This window comes from Marmota monax, unplaced genomic scaffold (genome assembly GCF_021218885.2).
Source record: "Marmota monax isolate L192 unplaced genomic scaffold, Marmota_monax_Labrador192_F-V1.1 WCK01_AAM20220418_F8-fsc00010, whole genome shotgun sequence".
Taxonomy (NCBI): domain Eukaryota; kingdom Metazoa; phylum Chordata; class Mammalia; order Rodentia; family Sciuridae; genus Marmota; species Marmota monax.
The window spans coordinates 20,911,595-20,939,465 of record NW_026692321.1 but is presented as its reverse complement, the minus strand read 5'-3'; the positions used below and the strand labels follow the sequence as shown (position 1 = coordinate 20,939,465).

At 41.2% G+C, this 27,871-nt stretch overlaps 1 protein-coding gene across 3 annotated transcripts in view; it reads right to left on the bottom strand.

The window, feature by feature from the left end:
• Clip4 (CAP-Gly domain containing linker protein family member 4) overlaps positions 1–27,871 on the bottom strand; it is a 110,948-nt gene that overhangs the window by 45,281 nt on the left and 37,796 nt on the right. Inside the window, exons 1-2 of one of the 3 annotated variants that reach the window (XM_046441561.2) lie at positions 16,806–16,958; positions 3,810–3,957 (exon numbers count right to left, since the gene is read on the bottom strand). In XM_046441561.2, the coding sequence (XP_046297517.1) occupies positions 3,810–3,942 (133 nt within the window). In that variant the 5' untranslated portion in view covers positions 3,943–3,957; positions 16,806–16,958. Of the gene's footprint in view, positions 1–3,809; positions 3,958–15,337; positions 15,503–16,805; positions 16,959–27,871 lie in introns of those variants that run through there. The other 2 variants (XM_046441560.2, XM_058578443.1) reach the window with 2 other exon arrangements.

The following is a 27,871-nucleotide window of genomic DNA, read 5'->3' as shown; positions in this document are numbered from 1 at the left end:
GTGGTAGTGATTTGCCTGGCATGCATGAGGTACTGGGTTTGATTCTCAGCACCTCATATAAATAAATGAATAAAATAAAGATCCATCAACATCTAAAAAATTTTTTAAAATTAAAATTTGGATTTAACTTTTCAGAGGGCCTCCTAGGAAACAAAGATTCTGGGGTTTGTAAGATAATTTCCTGTGCTTCGTGTTATCTTTGCCAGGTCTTGGGTTACTTAAATTTTTCCCTGAAAAGAGCCAAAGCTCTTTAGTCTGTCTTTCTTCTTCTTTTTCTCTTTTTTCAACTATATGGCCTTCTGTATTTACCTTTGAAATTTTTGTCATTTTGGTAAAATAGATAACTAAGTACCCATGATCCTATTCAATTAAGTGTTTTGAATCTTCTGACAATTTTTGCAAACTTCTGAAAACTCTAATTCTGGATGAAGACTTTTTGACCTCAGATTAACTTTGGGATATTTCAGAAAGACCCAAAAAACCCCAAACAGAAAGAGTTGTTAAAGTAATTAAGCTTATTTGCATGGGAAGAATTATCAAGCAAAAGTAAAACCAATTAGGCACAAGAAGCACTATCAAATAAAGGTCATATTTAACCCTCCTTATGTTATATTTGTATGGGTATATTATCAATAACTGTTCCAGAAACGGTATGAAATTCTTAGTAATTTGATAGGTCCTGGTATAATATTATCAGTTATAATTCCAGTTATCTTAAAATGTCAAAGAAATGACCAAATTTCCTCATCAACTGTATGACAATGAACTCCCATAATCTTTACTCACAGCCTTAAGGCTTTTGTCCTAACAGGCAGTTATTATTTGGCTCTCATGTCTTCCTGAAAGCTTTGACAAGCATCTATGATACAAAACAGCAAGACGATTCAGGGAAAAGACAAATACAAATTTCTGATAACTTTAAAATCATACCAGCTCAACAGACTCCAAGCACAAGAACATAAAGAAAACTATACTAGGGTACATAATAGTAAAATTGCTCAGAACCAGTAATAAAGAGAAAAATCTTAAAAGCAGCTGGGGGTAGGAGGGGAAATACACATTACATGCAGAGAAACAAAAATGATAGCAATGATGGCAGATTTCCCATCAGAAACAATGCAAGAGGGGACACCGAAGAGCAACATCTTTAAAATATTGAAAGAAAACAATTAAGGACCTAGAATTATACACCTGGCAAATTTGTTTTTCAAAACAGAAGGTGAAACAAACATGCTTTGGACATAAAATAACTGAAAGGATTCATCACTGGTCATAAAAAAATTAAAGGAGGTCTCCCAGGCAGAAGGAAAATGGTACCATGGAAATCTGGGTCCCCACACGGGAAGGAAGAGCACTAGGGATGGTAACCTAAATGAGTAAATAAGATTTTTCACATTCTTATTTAAAGAAAGCATCATGGTGTTTACGACATCTATAGCGTGTGCTCTGTGTGAACTGGCTCTGAAGACATTTCAAAGCAGAAGATTGTAAAACTGTCTTGCATTAGGACACACAGAGCTCACGGAGCAGCCACCTAGAGGGTCCACAGTGGGCTCCACAACCAAGGCCTGGTTTGTGTGAACTGGTTTGTTTCTTGGTTTTAATCTTATTGGGACCACTCGGGGCTACATGATCGGACTTCTCTCCAACTTCACCTCCTCCACTCTGCCCCTCAGCTGCTTATCTTCTCAGCAAGAGGACTTCTATTAATTCTTAGTGTACACCAAGGTTTCCCCCCTAGTTCTTTCTAGAATGCTTCTCCCCAGACCCTCTCATGATTCTTCAGAGAAGCCCTCCCCCAATCTGGTTATCTGTCAGAGTAGCCACCCTGCCCGATGACTTCCCACCACAGCACCCATCTCTTTTCTCCATAGAACTCATTACAATCTATTTTTGTTCTATTTAATTCATCTGTTTGTTTATTGTCTGTCTTCCCTTCAAAAAGATCTGTCTTGGTCACTGTGGCAACCCAGCACATACGGCAGTACCTAGGACATGGGAAGCCCTCGATAAACATCTGCTCCACAGATGCAATTCCAAATGCTGCATTTTAAGGGAACACTGACTTCAATTTATAAGAAAATAACTAGGATGGAAAGAGTCTAAAAGTCCTGACAATGAGGACCTGCTGAGGGAACTAGAAACAGGTGGCCAAAGGATGCACACAGTGAGAAAAAGGTTCAAATTATCTTAAATACTTGAAGGCTGTCATAGAAAGAGGTGTTTCTCCCACAATGTACCAGTTGGCCAAAGTTTCAGGGAGACATAATCCATTTACAAAAACAAATCTACTACAACTAAAGCTTTTTAATGATGAAATTAACTATTTCATTAGTTTCAAAGTACTGAAGATATGCAAGAGGCTGGATGGTGATCTGTCAGAGAGCCTGCAAATGGTCCTTCTATACCAGAAGGGAGGAAAAGCAGAAGTACAGGACCACAAAGATTCTCAGAATCTGGGGCCTGAAAACTACTAGGAATGTTTGAATTCAGTTATACAAAGTTATATTCATTATCATCTTTCATTCAATGTATTTATTCAACAAATGTTGAACAACTAATCTCAACAAATGGCTGTATTAGCCTTTAGGTAAGCAAAAATAAAACGTGACTATTACTCCATCCCAAAGACCTACCGTCTAGGAAAGGAAATAAGATGATTCTAATTTAAGATAGAAAAAACATCATAAGCGAGGTAAAATGTTCAAGGTTTTAGTTCAAGGTTTCCTCAGTATAAATGATTTTGTTATAACTGAAAATAAACCCAGTCAACTTTTATAAAAGCAACAAACAAGCCAGGCACAGTAGCACATGCCCATAATCCCAGCAACTCAGGAGGCTGAGGCAGAGGATTACAAGTTAAAGGCCAGCCTCAGCAACTCAGCAATCCTCTGCTCAAAATAAAAAATTAAAAAGGGTTGGGGATGAGCTCAATGGTAGAGTACCTCTGGGTTCAATCCCCAGCACCATGGGCAAGGGGAGCTGCAAATAATTCCCAAGATTGGGGTACAGGTTTTAGGTAATACTTTGGGTGACAGCTGTATGAAACTCCTATAGAACCAGAATACAAAAAAATGTAGAAAACTTAGAGAAGAGAAATTACTAGAACAAACATGAATAAAAAGACAAATTCTTAATCTAATAACTTTATATCTATTAATATTTAAAAATTGTATTATTTCTATCTCCAAAGATGATTTGAAATAGTGACCCAATATTTTACCTGAAAAACTCTAAATTAAAAATGTAACAATTCTATCAAATTTACCTCCTGGTTTCCTTTCTTCTTTTTCTTTTATCAACTACTTATAAAATACAGTCCTCAGGAAATAAATCAAAATAGACAAAAACTAGGACACTTCTAAATTTACAGTTTACAAAGGAGAATTAAATGGACCAATTTAAAGAGGAACCAATCTCATTCCATATTCCAGGGAAGGGTCTCTTGCAGTCTTTGCCTTAGTACACGGCTTTTTTAGCAATTCAGTGTATTTAACCAAAATAAATACATCAATAGCAAAAGAATGCTTGATATCTAAGCACCATTACATTCTAAAAATAAAATCCTCTAAATCCATCATGGTGCTTAAAATTAACGTTTTTACATAATAAAAATGCTGACAGCAGAAATAAAGCATTTAGCTTAAGAGGCAGAAAATGCAATAAGCGATTGTATTTTGAAAAAGGAAAGCTTTAGCAATTTTATAAAAATCAGAGCAAATAGTTTCAGAAAAAAATTATGAGTGCAAAGAGGGCATAAGACAGAAGTCAAGTTACCAGTTTACAGAAAACAGAGTTATGTCACATACCACAGTCTGAAGGCATTGGTGCAGCGGAAATGGAAAAGATAACTGGTGTATAAGAACCTGAAAATAAAAAGGGGTATCTTCCAATCAAAGGATTTCCTTCTAATGGAAAATCTGGAAGGTCCTCTATGGTCATCTTCTAGGAAGCCACCTAAGTGAAAAAGAAAGGGGAAAAATAAAGTATTTCTTCTTTATTTATATGCAATTTTGAATGATTGCCTTCAATCACAAAAAAATGCTAAAATTCTTTTAATATCTAAGCTAGTGACATTTTCAACTTCAATCTTTAAGAGTCTCTTTTATGACAGGAAAACAGTTCTCTTAGCAAAACTGTTGTGTAAAATACACATTGCTTCATACTGCTTCTTATCCAGTCAGCAACATACATAATCTCTTCTAGACAGAGTTCAAGAATAATAAACTATAATCGGTAAAAAGATATTTCCCAATAATAGGTAAAAAACAGTTTAAAATGCTGAGCTATTCTACTAAATAGATGACATCCTCTTACTCATGGTAACATACAAGAGCATATTATCCCTGCAGGTGGATCTTGGACTTCTTATAATGCTGACACGGGTTGTATCATTTGTCATCCAGTAGCTGGTGTCATGTGCTCATCCCATGAAAATAATCTAGTTTAGAATGTTTCCATTATTTTCTGATATCCCAGAAAACTTTACTGAAAATTAATCATGTCGCTTTCACAAATGTAAGAGCTTACTGAGAATGTTCCACTTAATGTACGAGGGTCTATTTATTCTATCCTAGCAGAAGATGGAAAGCCATGCCTTTTAAACCATATCACTTTTATTACCTCTATTTCCCAGAAAACATGAGTGCTTAGAATACATTTGCTCTAAATTAGACTTGTGCTACCCTAGCCTACATCTCAGAAATGACATAGAAAGCAGAGAAATGCTAAGTAAAAATTATGCAGATAAAAACTTTACAGTTTATTTTGCATCAGGTCTTTATTCTGAAATGTTTTGAGTCCTTATATGTTGAGAGCCACAGCCGAAGGGGCCCCAGCAAACTTCCAGCTGCCAGCAAACTTCCAGCTGCCGGCTGATGATTGGCTCCTCGGCCCCAGCAACATCTAGCTGATTGGCTCCTCTGCGGTGATGCTCATTGGGCTGTTTCCCTGCCCTTTCAGACCACGGAGATGCTCATTGGGGGACTTTTTTGGCTCCGCCCACGTGACCCAGCCAATCGGCCTCAAGAGCAGGAGGATTGTGGGAGGTGGGGAGAAGCTTGTGTGGGAGAGAGAGGCTTGTGGAAAGCCGGTGGTGGCAGTTGAGGCTCTGAGGGTTTTTCCTGAGAGGCTGTTTTGTTTGGCGTGTGTGGTTCTAAAAATAAAGTTAGTTTCTTTTGACAAGTGGCTCCTGATTGTGTCCAGCCAGACTGCGGCATTTGGTGGCTCGCACGGGGAGCAACTGAGGGTAAGTGAAACTGCTCGCCCCTGAGGGCAGGGCGAGAGGATGGGTAGCCATTTTAAGATTCCTCTTTTATTTTGCTTCACTTTTGTTTTAAGTTGCCTGTCCCTGGAGATGAGTGAGACGGAACAAAAACCGCTCACATCTGAGGAAAAACTATTTACGTCTGAGGAACAGATAGGGAGAAAGGACGGATGCACATGTCAGGAGGATAGAAAGGCTATAATGACTTTTTGTTGTTCCCTTTTTATTTCATTCTGTCTCGGTTTTGTTTGGCGTCATCTTGTTGGGTTGTATTATAGTAGAAATACGGGATCAGAAATTAGTAAAAAACAAACTGAAAGAGTGTTAAGTAAATTGTTAGAGGAAGGAGGCATCTCAGTAAAATCAAGAACAATCAGGGCATACGTTGATACAATACAAAAATGTAGCCCATGGCTTTTTAAGGAGGAGTTGTTAAATATATCACAATGGAACCATCATGGTGAAGATTTAAAAAGAATAGAAAAGAAAAGCCCAGGGACTCTGCCAGTTGGCACATTGCCATTGTGGACGTTCATATCTTGTTTGCTTAGTCCAAAGCCTTCAGTTCAGACAATGGTAGAGGAAGGAGAAGACATAATGATTCAAGTAAAAGAGAAGGTCTCTCAAGTTAGTCAGACAGAGGAAAAGATTCAAGTAAAAGAGAAGGCCTCTCAAGCTAGTCAGACAGAGAAAGAAAGTGTAAAACAGAAAAAGCCATCAGGGGGAAAGTTACAACAGGAGACTGCTACTAACACCTTTCTATCACCAGAGGGTGTAAGTGTCCAACCAACAGCACCACCTCTACAGGAGACTGCTACTAACACCTTTCTATCACCAGAGGGCGTAAGTGTCCAACCAACAGCGCCACCTCCATATGCTGGGAGGCCCCCAACCCCCGCAGTTGATAGTTGGGATCCTGAGACAAGATCTCAAATATTAACATGCCCTGTATTTGAGGCAGGAGGGCAGCGATTTTACCAAGTTTTAAATTTCAAAACAGTGAAGCAGCTAAAAGAGGCTGTAACAACCTATGGTCCTCAAGCACCCTTCACTGTAAGCATGGTCGAATCCATTAACAACTTGAACATGACACCAGCAGATTGGGCTAATATGTGTAAAGCTGTGCTAAATGGAGGACAATACCTGTTATGGAAGGTTGCCAATGAGGAATTTTGCAAGGAGACGGCTAGGCGAAATGCAGCAGCTGGTTATCCTCAGAGAAATCTAGATATGTTGTTAGGAAAGGGACCTTATGAGGATCAGCAGCAACAAATTGCATATGATCCTGGCGTATACGCACAAATTGCTGCAGATGCAATTAAGGCATGGAAGACTTTACAAGGACATGGAGGTTTACAAGGTCAATTATCTAAGGTAATACAAGGAGCTAATGAACCTTATGCTGAATTTGTAGATAGGCTTATTCAAACAGCTACCAGAGTTTTTGGGAATACAGAACAAGCAATGCCATTACTAAAACACCTGGCTTATGAGCAAGCGAATCGTTGGTGCAGAGATATCATTAGACCATGGAAACATGAAGATTTAAACACATATATTAAATTATGTAGAGACATTAATGAACAAGAGCAAGTCGTGGCAGCTGCAGTAAAACAGGCTTTAGATGCCAGAGACATTAATGAACAAGGGCAAATTGTGGCAGCTGCAGTAAAACAGGTTTTAGATGCCAGGCCAAGAACATGCTACAATTGTGAACAAACAGGACATTTTAAAAGGAATTGCCCCATTGGAGGAGGGTTTAACAAAACTAGGTATCAAAGGAGTAGAATACCAGGTATTTGCCCACGATGTCGTAGAGGGAGACATTGGGCTAATGAATGCCGTTCTCAAACCACCATAGAGGGTACTCCATTATCAAAAAACGAACAAGGACCAGGTGTTTATCCACGATATCGTGGAGAAAGGCATCGGGCTCCATTGCCAAAAAATGGACAGGGGGGCCCAATGCTCCGGGGCCCAAAACCACAAATATACGGAGCACTGGAGGAACCCAGCAACCCCATCAGGGTAGTGCCCAGGACACATTGTCCATCAGATCCCTCATCAGACAAACCAGAGGGAGCGCAGGGTTGGACATCTGCGCCTCCGCCAGAGCAGTACTAACTCCAGAGATGGGAGTTCAAATCATTCCCACAGGGGTGAAAGGACCTCTTCCCAAAGGAACAGTAGGCTTATTATTGGGATGCAGCTCTTCTACTCTAAAAGGACTTATGATAAGTCCTGGGGTAATTGATCCCGATTATGAAGGTGAAATAAAAATTATAGCCAGTTCTCCAAAGGGTATATCAGTAATTTCACCAGGAGATAGAATAGCACAGTTACTAATAATACCCAGCCTACATGATAAATTTTCCAGTCGTACTGTAGAAAGAGGTTCCAAGGGATTAGGCTCCACAGGTGTAGATTGGGCTATGCTTTCTTTAAATTTAGATTCTCGCCCCATGCTAAAACTAAATATTCAAGGACATGAATTTAATGGGCTACTGGATACAGGTGCAGACCTTAGCATCATCTCTCGTCAAGAATGGCCAAAACATTGGCCATTACAACAAGCCACTCAAACGCTTCGAGGCCTAGGAGTGGCAACTAATCCCCATAGAAGTGCAATGGTATTAGATTGGAAGGATCCTGAAGGATGTGAAGGAACTATACAGCCATATGTATTGGATCATCTTCCCGTAAATTTATGGGGACGAGATGTCCTAGATCAATTAGGTTTGACATTAACAAATAACATCAACCAAAATGCACCCACTATTATGACTAGACAAGGTTTTAGGAAAGGAAAAAGATTAGAAAAACAAGAACAAGGTATAGCAGCACCAATACAAATAGATCAAGGAACAGACAGACATGGGTTGGATTTTCAGAAAGGGCCACTGAGACAATAAAAATTACTTGGAAATCAGAAAGACCAGTATGGGTTCCTCAGTGGCCCCTGACTAAAGAAAAGATACAAGCAGCCCATGACCTGGTCAAACAACAATTAGCGGAAGGACATATACAACCTTCTGTATCTCCCCATAATACTCCCATTTTTGTCATCAAAAAGAAATCTGGTAAATGGAGATTACTGCAAGATTTAAGAGCCATTAATAATGAGATGGTTATTATGGGACCTGCTCAATCAGGGATTCCTCAGTTGTCTGCTTTGCCAAAAACCTGGTATGTTTTAGTTATAGATATTAAAGATTGTTTTTTTTCAATTCCAATTCATCCTGAGGATAGTCCACGTTTTGCATTTACTATCCCTGCACTGAATCATGAAGGTCCTGATCAGAGATATGAATGGAAAGTACTCCCTCAAGGGATGGCTAACAGCCCAACTATGTGTCAAATTTATGTTAACAAAGTAATCCAGCCACTTAGAAATCAAAATCCTGAACTACAAATATTTCACTATATGGATGATGTATTATTAGCACACAAAGATAAAAACACATTGCTAGAATGTTATGCCACACTTACAAACTTATTAAAAAATTATAATCTAGAGATAGCAATAGATAAAGTACAATTAAATTTTCCAATTAATTATTTAGGAGTTCTATTATCCTCAACCATGGTCTGTCCACCAAAAATTCAAATACGAGTAGATCAACTCAAATCACTTAATGACTTTCAAAAGTTATTAGGAGACATAAATTGGATAAGGCCTTATTTAGATACCAACAGGAGAGTTGGGACCTTTATTTGATATCCTAAAAGGTCCATCAGATCCAAATTCACCCCGAATGTTAACGCCTGAAGCAAGAAAGGCATTAAAAATCATTGAAACATATATGGAAAATATGCATTTGGATAGAATTGATATAAGTTTGCCTTTATTATTTATTGTACTACCAACAAAAAATATTCCTACAGGAGTATTTTGGCAAGAAGGTCCATTATTATGGATACATTTATCTTATTCTCCTAACACTATTCTTACTAGGTATCCTGAGGCTGTAGGACAATTAATACTCAAAGGAATAAAAGCAGCAAAGGGAGTGTTTGGAATTTCTCCCAATAAAATTATTACTCCATATACTATGAATCAAATTGATGAGTTAGCTAATGAGTTAAATACTTGGGCAATAATCATGTGCAAATCTAATGTTTCATTTGATAACCACTTACCATCTAATCCTTTATTGTCTTTTTGGTCATTGCATCCTGTAATTTTTCCAAAAATGACAAGAAAAACACCTATCATGAATGCTCCAAATATATTCACTGATGGGTCAAATAATGGTACAGCAGCAGTAGTTACCCCTGATCAAACTTTTACATTTTTAGTACCCAAACAATCAGCTCAAAAGGTAGAGCTTAATGCAGTTTTACAAGCTTTTGTGATGTTTAAAGACTCTGTATTTAATTTATTTTCTGATAGTCAGTATGTAGTTAATGCTATAGTATCTCTTGAAGATGCTGGTAGGATTTCCCCTTCCTCTACTGTTTTCTCTTTGCTTTCCACTATACAAAGTCTAATCTGGGACAGAAAAGATCCATTCTTTATAGGACATATCAGGGCACATACAGGATTGCCTGGAGCCCTTAGTTTGGGCAATGATTTAGCAGATAAAACTACACATGACATACATATTTTCTCTACACTAGAAGAAGCTATAAATTTTCATAAAAAGTTCCATGTCAATGCTAATACTTTACAAAAGCGTTTTAAAATAACTAAGGAACAAGCTAGACAAATAATAAAACAATGTCAAAATTGTGTGACCTTTTTACCACAAGTTAATCTTGGAGTCAATCCTAGAGGATTGATACCTAACCATATTTGGCAGATGGACGTCACACACTTGCCAGAATTTGGAAAATTAAAATATTTGCATGTTACAATTGATACTTCTTCTGGATTTTTGATGGGCTCCCTTCATGCAGGAGAAAAAACTAAAGATGTTATAGCTCATTGCTTACAAAATTTTGCCACTGTGGGTGTTCCAAAACAGTTAAAAACAGATAATGCCCCTGGTTATACTTCTACCTCTTTTAAACAATTTTGCTCAACATTTGGCATTACTCATATAACAGGAATCCCATACAATCCACAGGGACAAGGCATAGTTGAAAGAGCTCATCAAACTATTAAAATGTACTTATTAAAGCAAAAAGAAGGAATTGGGAAGGGGTATATATTCCCCAAAGATAAACTTAAAATAACCCTTTTTACTCTAAACTTTTTAAATTTGGATTCATCAGGACTTAGTGCTGCGGAAAGGCATATGTGTCCAAAAAATGTGCATAAGCCCAAGGTACTTTGGAAGGATATTCTAACAGGACAATGGAAAGGTCCTGACCCAGTAATTGTCTGGAGTCGGGGGTCTGTTTGTGTGTTTCCACAGGGAGAACAGCAGCCGATTTGGATTCCAGAAAGATTAACTAAAGCGATTTCTACAGACCAAAAAGAAGATGATTTGGCTCAAATCCATAACAACTGATATCCAAAACTCCAGTTTGGCTATTCTTACATCTGCAACAGAACCAGGATGCTTTTTTCAATATCTATTTTATTATTGCCCTTTGCCATATCATGAAGTTCTATTTTGTTTTTTGAGCTCATACAGACCTAGGTTAATGTTTTGCTGATCAGTTCTATTTTTTGACTATAGAGTTTTTAAACATTGCAATGGAGATTTCACCTGTAAAAAGTTATAAGGCCTTTACTATAATGTTATGTGTTGTATGTATTATATTATGTGTGCACACTTGTGTTTTGTGTTATATGTTTGAATGTATGTATGTCCATATATCATATATGATGAGCGCTCATGATAAAATGGATCCAAAATTTTTTTTCACGTGATTTATATGGTTTAATTTAAATTGGGTAAACAACTGTTGAGGATTGTTTTAATATGTAAACAAAAAAGAAGGTTAACAGATCTGTTTGTTTACTTTCACCTTTCCTTTTCATTATATTTAATAATTCTCTTAAAGATAATGTAAATTGTTAAGAAAATTGTTTTCTTTTAGTGCCTTCTGGAATGTTACATAATTTTTTCTTTAGCCATTATTGCCAGAATTCCTATCTTCATCCCAGTGCTGGTGAAGTCAAAGATAAAACCAATCTACAGCTTCTACAATAGCCATCACTGAACTGCCTGCAGAACTTGCCTGGACACATTGTGAGCTCACCTGTATGCATTGTGAACTATCTGTTGGTGCAGCGACTTGTGGTAGTGTTGGGGTATTTTTGCTGATGATGTCACCGGTGGTACAATTTTTCAAAGGAGCCCTCAATTGGCTTAATGTCATGGCATTTTGCATCCTCCTCTACTAGTGATGGTCTAAAATTTGGGGGCCAACAGAGGTGAGGCAAAGAACCTCACCCCCCCACTGGTGCAAAGGCCTATCCACAAGTATAGCTGTATGCTGGACCGGTAGTCAGTGACGGGTATGATCCAATTGCAGTGGTACCAACCTAAGACAGGAGGCTGACGCCTAGAGGTCAGTTCATCCGATGACGGGTAAGGACCATATGTTGAATTGGACTGCCTAACAGACACGGTCCCTAAGCCACATGCTTGTTGTTTAAACAGAGAGGGGGAGATGTTGAGAGCCACAGCCGAAGGGGCCCCAGCAAACTTCCAGCTGCCAGCAAACTTCCAGCTGCCGGCTGATGATTGGCTCCTCGGCCCCAGCAACATCTAGCTGATTGGCTCCTCTGCGGTGATGCTCATTGGGCTGTTTCCCTGCCCTTTCAGACCACGGAGATGCTCATTGGGGGACTTTTTTGGCTCCGCCCACGTGACCCAGCCAATCGGCCTCAAGAGCAGGAGGATTGTGGGAGGTGGGGAGAAGCTTGTGTGGGAGAGAGAGGCTTGTGGAAAGCCGGTGGTGGCAGTTGAGGCTCTGAGGGTTTTTCCTGAGAGGCTGTTTTGTTTGGCGTGTGTGGTTCTAAAAATAAAGTTAGTTTCTTTTGACAAGTGGCTCCTGATTGTGTCCAGCCAGACTGCGGCACTTATATTTTTAAATATAAGCAGAAAATCATATTATGAAACCAAATGAAAATGATTTTAGACTATTTTCAGTAGAAAAAAATAGAATAAGTTACGGAAAAAAGTTTTTCAATGATAGCTCGATCTAGTCGCAGATAATGCCATACTAGATATTACTCAACATGAGCTCTATTCTTGATTAACCAACCCTGTACTTACTTAATCATCTCTATCATCCCACCCCTCTCCAAGGAAACCATCATTTCTCTGAGCTATTGGGTTTCTTCCAAATTTGACTCAACACTAGAAGAAACTGGTAAGAGTAAGATGCTTTCTTTTTTCCTCAAGGAGTATGCATTTATATAAACAGGGATATTGCATATTAAATAACCTACCTAAACAAGTTGTTATTATTTTGAAGGTATTTAAATTTTCTTGGATGCTACAAAATTACTTGTCACCCAATACTCTGAACACTTTGACATGAACCTTGCCACATAAACAGAAAGAAAACTAATTGTGATCTTCCTCAAACACTGTCAACTCCAAGCACAAGGACAGCCCTCCCTCACACTACAGCTTCTCCCTAACTCAGGATTTCTACTTGCTGCCCTCTGCTTGCTTGGGAGTAAATATGGGCCCATATTCTGCAAAGGCTATGAGGCTTCCTTGAGAGGTAAGAAACAAAGTTTAACAGATAACTGTTAAGGAACCACACATGGCTCTACTATCTTTTGATTTTTCAAAGACCCCTGATTCTGCCTCATCACAGAAGTAGTAAGAAATGTCCACCAACTTCTTCCAAGTGGTTCAGGGCTAACAGGACCCTAGAAAGAGCCTCACTGATTTATTTAGAATATAGCTGCTCAAATAACAGGAAACCACGATATTCAGAATCATAAGGCCCTTCGTTCAATTTCCCACAGCAATCTGTCAAGAGACTTTATTTTCATGGATTCCAAAATAAGACTGACTAACATGTGAAAAGCACACCTCCAATGATCCTTTCATTTTCTACCCACAAAACATCTATTCAATCACTAAACAAGTATGTATAGCATTGAACACTTACCCCTAGGCCCTAAAGAGAATATCAAAGTAAGACACCTGCCCCCAAGTTCAGTTATGCATTCAACAAATATTTGTTTCTTACCAAGCCCTAAACTGGGCTTATCAAATACCAAGAAAGTGGATTTGCTTCTGCCCTCATGTAGATTCCAGGCTAGCACTGAATTTCTATGAGAAAGCTGTGATTACACTGTAATAGTAACAAGTGCTGTGGCTGAGAAGAGCTGCAAACTATGAGCACAGACTCAAGATGGTTAGTGAAGGATTCCTGGGGCATTAATAATTAAAAGCTGTGATGTCCAACTAGGAAGCCACCAGATACATGTGGCTATTTAAATTAAATTTCAGATTCAGTTCATCCATGGCTTCAGCTCCACTCAGGGGCTCAAAAGCTCAAGCTGTCTTTGGCTAATGCTACTATACTGCACAAGTGCACAAAGAACACTTCGTCACAGAAAGTTGTACTGAACAGCAGGAAAACGGTGCAGTTTACTCTCTAAAATGAAAAAATATATACAGATGCCTGAATCAAGAAAAAACAAAGGCTAATTCTCTAAGCAAGTCCAAGAAGCATTATTATAAATAATTAATGAGGGAACTGTTAGACTTTTAGTAAAGAGATAATTGTAGGTTTAAACAAGGAGAAAGAGTGAAGCTGATCCTATAAAGATCACTAATTTATATATTTCAAAACTAGGGTTGTTATGAGCAATAAAACACCACACACAATCATCGCCTGTTTAAAATGTCTTGCTGATGGGACTATATTTGGTAAACACAAAATGTTAGAAATAAAGCCTATAAATAGTATACCATGTGCTAAATTTTCTTCAAAATAGAAGTGAACACATTTGTCATATTCCAAGATTCAATCTTTCAGCCCAGGTAGTCCATATCAAATGAAAGCATTACAAAAAAAAAATGCATATTCACATTAGCAAATTAGGATGGAAGCAGAGGATTTTGCGTCATAAAAATGTAGGGAACAGACTTTTACCATTTTCGAGTCTCTGCTTTCCCTCCCTGTCCTGTACACCTGCTCTTGGGCCATTTAGACACTCACTTTGAACTGTGCAGGAGATTCATAACTGACAAGTGTCAAAGTGAAAGTGAAGTATAAAGTATCTGACGAATGTTTTGTGGAGGAAGGTATTTATTATATCAAAGGCACTGTTTTATACTATGATATTACAATATGAGCCACAGCCTAGCTTGAAACATACAGAAAATAAGTATCCCCTCAGAGTATCATCCTCTGATACGTATCAAAACATTGTCTCAGAACAGTTGAAATCCAAATGGCCTTTGGACAGTCTCTGGATGAAGTGTAAAACTTCACATCTCATTCAAAAGAATGCTAACATTGTAAACCCATCAATCTCATCCATAAGGACACGGGCTAAAACTGTGTCTGTTTAGGGCAGGTCTCAGTTCAGGTGTTCTTCCAACTTCCCTTACCAACGCAGATGATTTAGAATTAAGGAATTCCAAGGTAGCAACGCACTGGAAGGAAAGTCAGACGGTTTAGTTTTGAATACCCACTGGGCAAACGGTTTTCTCAACTATTTAATAAACAAGGGGGGGGTGTAAGGGTACCGAGTGAGAAACCTAAGGAGGCTGATGTCTGGATAAACCACGACGGATGGTGCACAGCAATGCGCCTGGGAAGGACTCCTAGGGCGTCCGCGGCCGCCACCGCAGCGGCTGCAGAGCGTGGGCCAGAACCCAGCTCTGCCTGGCTCCGCATGGCCCTGCGGGACCCGCACACTCCGCGACACCTATCTCATGCTAAAGTTAAACAGTCTGACAGCTGCGGAAACCAGACCCCACATCTCTGCCCTGTGGGCCGCGCCACCCCAGGGAGGCCTCCCTGCAGCGGGTGACACCAGCGCCCACAGGAGGCGGCCGCGCGGCTTCCAGAGCCCCCAGCGCCACCGCGCCCCCTCCCCGAACCGCCAACAGCCCCCGGTACCCGCGCTGCCGCCCTCCCGGGTTTGGAGCCTGCCTCCCACCCGCGGCCCAGGAGGCTCCGCGCGCCCCGCCCCACCTGCCTCCTCCAGGTCCTCTCCGAGAGCCAGCTGGGGACGCGGGGGCGCGAAGGAAAAACCGATAGCGCGCTCGCCGCGGGCGGCTGTGTCCGGTGGCAGCCGCGGAACCTCCCACTGCGCTGCTCCCCGACCTCTCCCGCGCCCCTCCCGCCGGCAGCCTCCGCGCCGCGCGCGCCGGAGCCGGGCCCCACGCGGGTCGGCGCGCGCGCGCAGTGCAGCAGCCCCGGCTGCGCGCAGGCCTCGGCCTCAGCCCGGCGCACGCGCCTGCGCCCGCTCGCCTGCCGCCTGCGCCCCTGCGCCCCTCAACAGGCGGAAGATCAGCCGCATGCAGCGCGGCGGGTCCTCGAGGCCGGCACAGTCTGATGGGCTTCGTGACTTTCCCGGACATGGGCTGCGGCAGCGGGGATCTGTCCAGCGCTGTAAAGCCAAGTTCTCCCAGGAACCCCGCCTGGCCGGACAGACATTTGGTGCAGCAGCTCTTGGCGCTACTTACATCCTCCTCTTTAGAGCCCTTAGCAGTGCCAGCCTGGCCTGCTTTGCTGGGCTAGAGTCTCCACCACTGCTTTTAGGAGCAGGGACAGTGTCTCACCCTTTTCCAGTAGTGAGGGTATGCAGACCTGCACCGTCTAGATTAGATCCATCAGTCAATTATCTGTTTGCAGGTCTTGCTGTGAAAACCCTAGTCAATGCTATACCCACATTGAGAAGTGTGGAGGCAGAGGGGAGAAGGGAGTAGTCACCGCAGGAGTTGATGTCCCCTACTCTGCTCCCTCCTCCCCTACCTTACTTACATCATCCTGATCTCCTTTTCTGTCTCCTAAGAATTCGAAAGTGGTGAAACTGTGACACTTAACAGTTGTGGACACTCACCTCCTGGTTCTGCCTTTCAGTGAAAAGAAAGGTGTTGACGTTTTCCTGTGTCCCTTTCAGGTGGAGACCTAATGAGACTACAATGAGGTTTTTAAGCCTGAGTCAACAGCGTCACACCATAACAACTCTCTGAGGCACACACTGTTTTGCTGTCCTTCCATGTTCACCAAAGCCCAATGCCTGGCAATAATATGTTGAATAAATCAAGGACTGAAGGAATGTCACCAGTATCTCTGGAAGAGCTGAAGTGAGTGCACACCACACACCAGAACATCTTTTCCTGTTAGCACCATTGATGGGGGAGGGGGGCAAAAAAACTTTCTGGTTACTTCAGTCCTTCTTACAACATCTCCCACAGTGGCTATAGTTGAACACCTCCAGTAACAAAGAACTCACTATCTCCTAAAGTAGCCGACTTGTCTCGGACCAGCTTTTTGGAAATGTTTTTCCTTCCTTGGGAGCTAACATCTGGCTCCCTGCCAGTCCCCCTCCTTTGGTTGTTTCTACCCTGGAAACTCAGATCAAGTCTGACTCCAATTTAAGCACTGTCTGTCTCTTAGGCTGTGACTTATATAACATTGTTACAAACCTACTCACCAGCCTGCTGAAGGAGTCCTCAGGATGTATCACAGATTGTCTTGAGCCCTCTTAAATGTGATGCTCGGGAATGAATGGGTGGCCTGTTGAATGCAGAGAGGAGTGAGCCTGCCACCTCTTTCTACGCCTATGCTTCTGTGAACATAGCTCAAAATATCAAAATGGTTGTTTGTAGTAGTCACATCACATTGTTGAATTGGGTGGAGCACACTGCCAACTAAAACCCACGGTGCTTATGCAATATTAAATACCATCACCATCCCACATCCCTGGTCAGCTGCCAGCTTCTCTGTCCCTGCAGGCTCTGTATCTTCATGCACTCTCCGAGATAATGTGACACAGATGCTTCCTCCTCCCTATGAGGACTCCACCTCCCTTTCCCTGTTTTTCTAATACTTTTTTCTTGTCTAACCTACCCACCTCCCTCTTCAACTGGTTACAAGAGGGAAGGCAGTCTGCCTTTGGTGAACTTTAAACAACTGTAAATGAGGACTATTGTCACAGAAACTCATAAAGATCTATTGTAACAGAAGGAGCTGTTAGTGAAATTTCCACAAGTATTCAATTTGCTAATTTAAATCATCCCTCTAAGTTAATAATATTAGTAGATTCCAGGGTGTGGCTAGCTGAGCCATTATTAACTCTAACAAAGGTCTCTGTTAGAACCAGCCAGGTCACTGGCTTTTTCTGCTACACCCAACACCATACAATACATAGACTAATTCCCAGGACACCATGTCACCAGAAAGAGTCCCTAACTCACCTGGTTCTTTATTTCAAAAACTGAAGTTACTTCCCTGCCCATCATCATGAATACAGGTACCCACTGGACTCATGTTCCACGGAACCACCCCCATCAACCCCTCACAAAGTCTTAGAACTAGGTATTGTCTAGTTGTCAAGAATGATATTGGACAATGATACAGAGCCAGAACTTGGAGCTGGAGCTATCAGTTGGAAAGGCACATGGAATATGATCCAATAGCAGCTGCTGAAGTTGCAATATAGCAACAAACCAAGGAAGGGGTCTACAGTGGTGGTCAATATCAGTGTAGAGAAAAGGCAACTTCTGAATGTCCACTGTGTATCACTTTACCTACCAGATCTTATTAGTCTTCATTTTTCAAATGGAGAAATGGACTCTGGGAAGCTGTATAACTTTCTTCATGTATTCTGGGACAAAAATAAGATTCAAACTTAAGCCTGTCTGATCTGAAAGCATATGTTGAGTCACTGTTTGCTTCACCTATATAAGGTGTCCTTCTAGGCCGTAAGAACCCAAAATGGCTGCATAGAGCAATAGGGATCACTCAGAAATTCAGTTAGCTTCAGGAAGTTCTCAGCAGCTGTCAGAACCCCACACTTTGAGAAAGGAGTTAGAGGAAATAGGCAAAAGAGGGCAGCATCCTGCTCTTCTGTGGGCGGGTACTAGGCAGGATTTCATTCACAGGAAGAAGAAAAGAACTCATTTCCATAATTTGAGTGTAGGGGGACCAAGACCTTAGAACCAAACAGACACCTTGCTGACAAAATCCAGAGTACAGATGAGAGCACAACTAGAAGTAGTTAAATGCAAAAGAGCAGAGCACTTGACTCAACCCCTAAAATCTTCCTATCACGTTTGCAAATGATATAATTATCAGCATATAAAACCCAAAAGAATCAATGCACACTACAAGTAATAGGTTAGTTAAGCAAAGTTGTCAAGTACTAGATCAATTTATAAAAATCAATAGTTTACACCAGGAGCAAGCCATAGGAAATACAATAGACAATCAGAGACCATTCACCATGGCAATAAAACTTTAAAGCACAATATCCAGGAATTAGCCCAAAACTTGCAAAAAAAAAAAAAAAAAGGTATGAAGAATATTTTTAAACTATTTAAGGACATAAGACTGGATAAATGAAGACTGAAAGCATGAAGATGTAAAAATGCCCATTTCATCTCTAAATTCAATGTTTTGGTATAGCCAAAATTCTAGTAGGAACTAAAATTTTAAATAACTCAATAACCTTGTAAAAAGTATAAGGAAATATAATTTAAAATATTTGGGGATATAGTTCAGTTGATAAAGTGCTTGGCTTGCATGCACAAGGCCCTGGTTCAATCTCCAGCACCACCAAAAAAAAAAAAAAATTAAAATGGTTATGTCAATTTGGAAAAGTAGAAATGCAGAAATAAAAACAAAATGGTATGGCTCCAGGGAAAAGAGGAGCAATGAGACAGGATGCAGAACTCAGAAGTAAACCCGTGGATAGACCAACCGCACCTTGATATATGAAAGGTGAAACCATAAGCCAATGAGAAAAAATATAGAGTATTTAGAGATCATGTTGAGGAAACTGGCTTAGTTAATGAAGAAAAGGTAAAGCCATATACATACAAAGAAAACTCCAGATAAACCTAAGACCTGCATATGAGAGAGAGGAACTGTGGAAGACCAACTCTGTTAATGTGGGATACAAGTTCAGTTCAGGAAAATAAGATTCATCACTGGAGATGTGCCTCAGTAGTAGACCAGTTGCCCAGCACATGTGAGGCCCCAGGTTTGATATTCAGAACAGAAAAGAAAAAAAAAAATTGGAGGATTTAAATGTATCACAATAAGCCTTCTCTTCAATTAAAAAAAGCCATAGGAAAAAAGTTGAAAGAGCTGACAAATTGGGAAATGACATGGGCTATATACAAAAACAATTAGAGATTAGAATCTAAAATGTATAAGAAACTTTGGAGAAGTCAATAAAAAGCAATCGGAAAATCTAAGATAAAAATAAGGAAAGGGGGTGGGGCTGGGGTTGCGGCTCAGTGGTAGAGTGCTCGCCTGGCGTGCATGAGGCACTGGGTTTCATCCTCAGCACCACAGAAATGTAAAATAAAGATATTGTGTCCTCCTAAAACTTAAAAATAATTAAAAATAGAATAAGGAAAGGATAAGAGCAGGCAGCTCATGGCAGGGAAGGCTAGGATGGCGAGAAGCTCAGAAGAGGCGCTCATCCGCTCTCTGGAACAGACCTCAAAACCAGCTCCCTGGGAGGAGGCGAGTACTCATTTGTCGTATTTGCTAATTTCCATGGCGCACCTATTCTTACCATCACTGACTTCAAACCACCAGTGTCAGGTCACTGGACAAGAAGTTGGGAAGAAATGTGCTCATTCAGCTCTTGTGAGCTGCTCCTTCAACATACGGCTGCTTTGCCCATGCACGTGGCAAAATGTCAGAAAGATAAGCCCACAGACTGCCAAGGATATGGGGAAATGGTAATCCTGTGCACTGCTGATAGGAATTTAAGCTGGCAACCACATTCTATACAGCAATCTGTCTGTGTTTACTGAAAAAACAAAAATAAAAACAGTATGCGTTAGGACTCTGCAGGCACTCTCCTCAGTACACCTCAGAAAAACTTTTACAACTGTCCGAAGCACCTTCTTCACGTGGCTTCCAGGCAGCCAATCTCTCCTTCACCAGGTGACCTTACACAGTTGGTGGCTTTAAATACCATCTGTAGTTTTATAATTCCCAAGTTTATATTCCTATCTCGGAACTTTGGACATATAGCCAACTGCCTACTCAACATCTACTCTCTGGTATATATACTACACAGCTCAAATATAACATGTTCAAAATGGAAACTTTCCCCATGTGAGCAAATGGCAAATCTCTTCTGTGTGTGCTCACTAGTGTCATTCCTTCTGGATTCTCCAAATGAAAACCACTGATATCATTCTTTTAAAAGTTCATGACATCATATTTATTGAGGAAATTCATCAATGCCATAGAAATCCTTACAGATCAATAGCAACTAGAGAATCCAGGAACCTCCTCCCACTGCTTCTACTTGGGCTTGTCTTCCTCTGACCCATCTCCTCTTTATTCTCAAGGTTACAATTAGGGACCTCTTGCTGAAGTACATCACAAACTGAAGAGAACTTAGCCAAATTGTGCAAGTCTTACTATCTGAATCAGTGCTACTCACTTCTGGTTGCACATTTTAATCATTTAGGTATTTTTTTTGCAAAATAAGCCCTAAAGACCTGATCAAATAGTCTGATTCACTGGTCTAATTTAGATTCATGCTATCTTATAAGTTAATTCTCTCTTCAGTTCTCCGCAGAAGATACTAACATGAAATTTTCAAACCCAGCTTATTACTGTGTGGAGCACTGCTCTCCAGGCCCTCCAAACATCACATAAGACAACCACTTTTAAAATTCTTCCTTATAAGCCTGGTCTGGTGGGACATACCTATAATCTCAGCTACTCAAGAAGCTGAGGAAAGAAAATCACAAGTTCATAGACCAGCCTGGGCAACTTAGCAAGACCCTGTTTTTAAATAAAAGTTCATAAAAGGGCTTGGAATGTAGCTCAGTGCTAGAGTGTTTGCAAAGCAGTGACACAAATGCTAAGTTTTGGCTGGGCATGGTGCTGTGCACTCCACAATCCCAGCCATTTGGGAGGCTGAGACAGGAGGATCACGGGTTCAAAGCCAGCCTCAGCAACAGTGAGGCGCTAGACAACTCAGTGAGACCCTGTCTCTAAATAAACACAGAATAGGGCTGTGGGTGTGGCTCAGTGGTGAGTACCCCTGAGTTCAATCCCCAGGCCCACCCACCCCCAAAAAGAACTATTTTGCATATCAGCCACCCATATCGTTAGCTTCCAAGACAGCAGTGGCACACAAAAACAGCATTGTGCCAATTTCTGTGAGTATATGAATTTCAAAGACCACCACCCTCCACCGCCGTTGCCTCCCACCATTGAAACTAATTCTAACCAAGCCTCTAGATAGAACTATCATGGTATAGAAAAGTTAAAGCATGAAGGAATATCATTAAAAACACCATTAAGATGCAGTCAGTCAAATTCAAAATGTGGAAGCTTCCACAAGGCCAATAATCCATGCCTACAGCCAAAGAAGTAGCCGAGAGAGTCTGATATAGATCAAAAGTGGGTTAAGAGCCCTATCTAGAGTGATATTGGCCAAAGTATATTGTTATATTGTTGTGTGCATGTACCAATAAGCAACAACAAATCCCATCATTATGTACAATTCAAATGCACCAATAAAAAATGTGGAAGGAGCCAGACTCAGTGAGATCCTGTATCTAAATAAAATACCCAATAGGGCTGGGGATGTGGCCCAGTGGTCCAGCGCCCCTGAGTTCAATCCCCAGTACCAAAAAAAAAAAAAAATTGTGGAAGGAGAAGAATAGAGCCCTAATCACACTCTGCAATGCACAGATCTTGCTTGGATCTGGATTCAAATAAACAAAAAATAATTTCTTGAGACAATTGGGAGAAATTTAACCCAGGCTGGATGATAAATGATTCCAAGAAATTTTTGTGCATTTTGTTAGATATGACAATGACATTGTAAGTTACATGAGAAATTCATATTGAAGAATATATAATAAAAAGCTTCATGTCTGGGATTTGCTTTAAAGTGTTCATTAGGAGCCGCCCCCTCCCCCTGCGCCGGCAAAGTAGAGGGAACTGTGACCACGCACAGAGCAGGCCCAGCGGCCTGCTGAGGGGCAGAGCCGCCCCCCCACCCCCTGCGCCTGCCAAGTAGGTGGAACGGTGACCACCGACAGAAAAGGCCCAGTGGCCCGCGGCGGGACAGAGCTTCCAATCACTCCTGCAAGGTAGGCGGGCCTGCGACCCACCGGCAGAAGAGGAGCAGCGGCCTGCTGAGAGGCAGAGCCGCCCCCTCCCCCTGCACCGGCAAGGTAGAGGGAACTGTGACCACGCACAGAGCAGGCCCAGCGGCCTGCTGAGGGGCAGAGCTGCCCCCCACCCCCCGCGCCTGCCAGGTAGGGGAACTGTGACCACGGACAGAAAAGGCCCAGTGGCCCGCGGCGGGACAGAGTTTCCAATCACTCCTGCAAGGTAGGCGGGCCTACGACCCACCAGCAGAAGAGGAGCAGCGGCCTGCTGAGAGGCAGAGCCGCCCCCTCCCCCTGCACCGGCAAGGTAGAGGGAACTGTGACCACGCACAGAGCAGGCCCAGCGGCCTGCTGGGGGGCAGAGCCGCCCCCCACCCCCCGCGCCTGCCAGGTAGGTGGAACTGTGACCACCGACAGAAAAGGCCCAGTGGCCCGCGGCGGGACAGAGCTTCCAATCACTCCTGCAAGGTAGGCGGGCCTGCGACCCACCGGCAGAAGAGGAGCAGCGGCCTGCTGAGAGGCAGAGCCGCCCCCTCCCCCTGCGCCGGCAAGGTAGAGGGAACTGTGACCACCCACAGAACAGGCCCAGCGGCCTGCTGAGGGGCAGAGCCGCCCCCCACCCCCTGCGCCTGTCAGGTAGGCGGAACTGTGACCACTGACAGAAAAGGCCCAGTGGCCCGCGGAGGGGCAGAGCTTCCAATCACTCCTGCAAGGTAGGCGGGCCTGCGACCCACCGGCAGAAGAGGAGCAGCGGCCTGCTGAGAGGCAGAGCCGCCCCCTCCCCCCCGCGCCTGCAAGGTAGACGGAACTGTGACCACCATCAGAACAGGCCAGACCTGCAACCGAGAGACAGAACAGGCCCAGTGGCCTGAGGAAGGGTAGAGCCGCCCCCCCTCCCCGCGCCTGCAAGGTAGGCGGACCTGCGACCCACTGGCAGTACAGCCCCAGAGGCCTGCAGAGGGGCAGTGCCGCTGCCTGCGCCTGCAAAGTAGACAGAACTGTGACCACCAAGAGAACAAGCCTAGCGGCCCGCAGAGGGACAGAGCCGCCGCCCGCGCCTGCGAGGGAGACTTTGCAACTATACAAGACCAATATAAATATATAGGGGGAAAATTCAATATCACAACAGTTTCACCAAGTAGAAAGGAACGCGAACAGTATGAAGAGACAAGGAAAGAAAGGACCACAAGCATTGCAGGTCAACTCAACGTTAGAAGAGGTAATAGCTGCAGCAGATGGAATGTCAGATAAAGAATTCAGGATCTACATGCTTCAGATGATCTGGAGTCTCAAGGAAGACATCAGACAGCAAAATCAGACAATGAAAGATCACTTCAACAATGAATTACATAAACAAATCCAAGAAGCAAAAGATCAACTATACAGGGAAATAGAGGTTATAAAAAACAAACAAACAGAAATCCTAGAAATGCAGGAAACAATAAGCCAACTTAAAAACTCAATTGAGAATACTACCAGCAGAGTAGAACACTTAGAAGACAGAACATCAGACAATGAAGATAAAGTATTTCAACTTGAAAAGAACATAGACAGCTCAGCAAGACTGTTAAGAAACCATGAGCAGAACATCCAAGAAATATGGGATAACATCAAGAGACCAAATTTAAGAGTCATTGGGATACAGGAAGGGACAGAGTTTCAAACCAAAGGAATGAGCAATCTATTCAATGAAATAATACGAGAAAACTTCCCAGACTTGAAGAATGAGACAGAACCCCAAATCCTAGAAGTCTACAGGACGCCGAATGTGCAAAATCATAAGAGACCCACACCTAGACACATTATAATAAAGATGCCCAACATACAGAATAAGGAGAGAATTTTAAAAGCTACAAGAGAAAGGAAGCAGATCACATTTAGGGGTAAGCCAATCAGGATAACAGCTGATCTTTCAACACAGACTCTGAAAGCTAGAAGATCCTGGAATAACATATTTCAAACACTGAAAGAAAATGGGTTCCAACCAAGAATTGTGTTTCCAGCGAAATTAAGCTTCAGGATGGAAGATGAAATTAAAACCTTCCACGATAAACAAAAGTTAAAAGAATTTGCAGCTAGAAAACCATCTCTTCAAAACATCCTTGGCAAAACATTACAGGAAGAGGAAATGGAAAATAACAATGAAAACCAACAGTGGGAGGTAGGACACTAAAGGGGGGAAAATAATCAAAGAGGAAAACAAACCATGTTTAGTAACATAAATAAACAAATATGGCTGGAAGAACAACCCATAGCTCAATAATAACCCTAAATGTTAATGGCTTAAACTCACCAATCAAGAGACACAGGCTAGTAGAATGGATCACAAAACAAGACCCAACAATATGCTGCCTACAGGAGACGCATTTGATAGGAAAAGACATACATAGGCTGAAGGTGAAAGGTTGGGAAAAATCATATCACTCATATGGACTTCGGAAACAAGCAGGAGTATCCATACTCATATCAAATAAAATAGATTTCAAGCCAAAGTTAATCAAAAGGGATAAAGAGGGACACTACATACTGCTCAAGGGAACCATACACCAACAAGACATAACAATCATAAATATATATGCCCCAAACAATGGTGCAGCTATGTTCATCAAACAAACTCTTCTCAAGTTCAAGAGTCTAATAGACCACCATACAATAATCATGGGAGACTTCAACACACCTCTATCACCACTGGACAGATCTTCCAAACAAAAGTTGAATAAGGAAACTATAGAACTCAATAACACAATTAATAACCTAGACTTAATTGACATATATAGAATATACCACCCAACATCAAGCAGTTACACTTTTTTCTCAGCAGCACATGGATCCTTCTCAAAAATAGATCATATATTATGTCACAGGGAAACTCTTAGACAATATAAAGGAGTAGAGATAATACCATGCATCCTATCTGATCATAACGGAATGGAACTGAAAATCAACGATAAAAGAAGGAAGGGAAAAGAATACATCACTTGGAGAATGAACAATAGGTTACTGAATGATCAATGGGTTATAGAAGACATCAAGGAAGAAATTAAAAAATTCTTAGAGATTAATGAAAACACAGACACAACATATCGGAATCTATGGGACACATTGAAAGCAGTTCTAAGAGGAAAATTCATTGCTTGGAGTTCATTCCTTAAAAAAAGAAAAAACCAACAAATAAATGATCTCATACTTCATCTCAAAATCCTAGAAAAAGAAGAGCAAAACAACAGCAAAAGAAGTAGAAGGCAAGAAATAATTAAAATCAGAGCTGAAATTAATGAAATCGAAACAAAAGAAACAATTGAAAAAATTGACAAAACTAAAAGTTGGTTCTTTGAAAAAATAAACAAAATCGACAGACCCTTAGCCATGCTAGCGAAGAGAAGAAGAGAGAGAACTCAAATTACTAACATACGGGATGAAAGAGGCAATATCACAACAGACACTTCAGAAATACAGAAGATAATCAAAAATTATTTTGAATCCTTATACTCCAATAAATTAGAAGATAGTGAAGGCATAGACAAATTTCTTAAGTCATATGATCTGCCCAGATTGAGTCAGGAGGATATAGACAATCTAAACAGACCAATATCAATTGAGGAAATAGAAGAAACCATCAAAAGACTACCAACTAAGAAAAGCCCAGGACCGGATGGGTATACAGCAGAGTTTTACAAAACCTTTAAAGAGGAACTAATACCAATACTTTTCAAGCTACTTCGGGAAATAGAAAAAGAGGGAGAACTTCCAAATTCATTCTACGAGGCCAACATCACCCTGATACCTAAACCAGACAAAGACACTTCAAAGAAAGAAAACTACAGACCAATATCTCTAATGAACCTAGATGCAAAAATCCTCAATAAAATTCTGGCCACTCGGATACAAAAACTTATCAAAAAAATTGTGCACCATGATCAAGTAGGATTCATCCCTGGGATGCAAGGCTGGTTCAATATACGGAAATCAATAAATGTTATTCACCACATCAATAGACTTAAAAATAAGAATCATATGATCATCTCGATAGATGCGGAAAAAGCATTTGACAAAGTACAGCATCCCTTTATGTTCAAAACTCTAGAAAAACTAGGGATAACAGGAACATACCTCAATATTGTAAAAGCAATCTATGCTAAGCCTCAGGCTAGCATCATTCTGAATGGAGAAAAATTGAAGGCATTCCCTCTAAAATCTGGAACAAGACAGGGATGCCCTCTCTCACCACTTCTGTTCAACATAGTTCTCGAAACACTGGCCAGAGCAATTAGACAGACGAAAGAAATTAAAGGCATCAAAATAGGAAAAGAAGAACTTAAATTATCACTATTTGCAGATGACATGATTCTATACCTAGCAGACCCAAAAGGCTCTACAAAGAAACTATTAGAGCTAATAAATGAATTCAGCAAAGTGGCAGGATATAAAATCAACACGCATAAATCAAAGGCATTCCTGTATATCAGCGACAAATCCTCTGAAATGGAAATGAGGACAACCACTCCATTCACAATATCTTCAAAAAAAATAAAATACTTGGGAATCAACCTAACAAAAGAGGTGAAAGACTTATACAATGAAAACTACAGAACCCTAAAGAGAGAAATAGAAGAAGATCTTAGAAGATGGAAAAATATATCCTGTTCATGGATAGGCAGAACTAACATCATCAAAATGGCGATATTACCAAAAGTTCTCTATAGGTTTAATGCAATGCCAATCAAAATCCCAACGGCATTTCTTGTAGAAATAGAGAAAGCAATCATGAAATTCATATGGAAAAAACAAAAGACCCAGAATAGCAAAAACAACGCTAAGCAGGAAGTGTGAATCAGGCGGTATAGCGATACCAGACTTCAAACTATACTACAGAGCAATAGTAACAAAAACAGCATGGTACTGGTACCAAAACAGGAGGGTGGACCAATGGTACAGAATAGAGGACACAGAAACCAATCCACAAAACTACAACTACCTTATATTTGATAAAGGGGCTAAAAGCATGCAATGGAGGAAGGATAGCATCTTCAACAAACGGTGCTGGGAAAACTGGAAATCCATATGCAACAAAATGAAACTGAATCCCTTTCTCTCGCCATGCACAAAAGTTAATTCAAAATGGATCAAGGAGCTTGATATCAAATCAGAGACACGCCATCTGATAGAAGAAAAAGTTGGCTACGATCTACATACTGTGGGGTCGGGCTCCAAATTCCTCAATAGGACACCCATAGCACAAAAGTTAATAACTAGAATCAACAAATGGGACTTACTCAAACTAAAAAGTTTTTTCTCAGCAAAAGATACAATAAGAGAGGTAAATAGAGAGCCTACATCCTGGGAACAAATCTTTACTCCTCACACTTCAGATAGAGCCCTAATATCCAGAGTATACAAA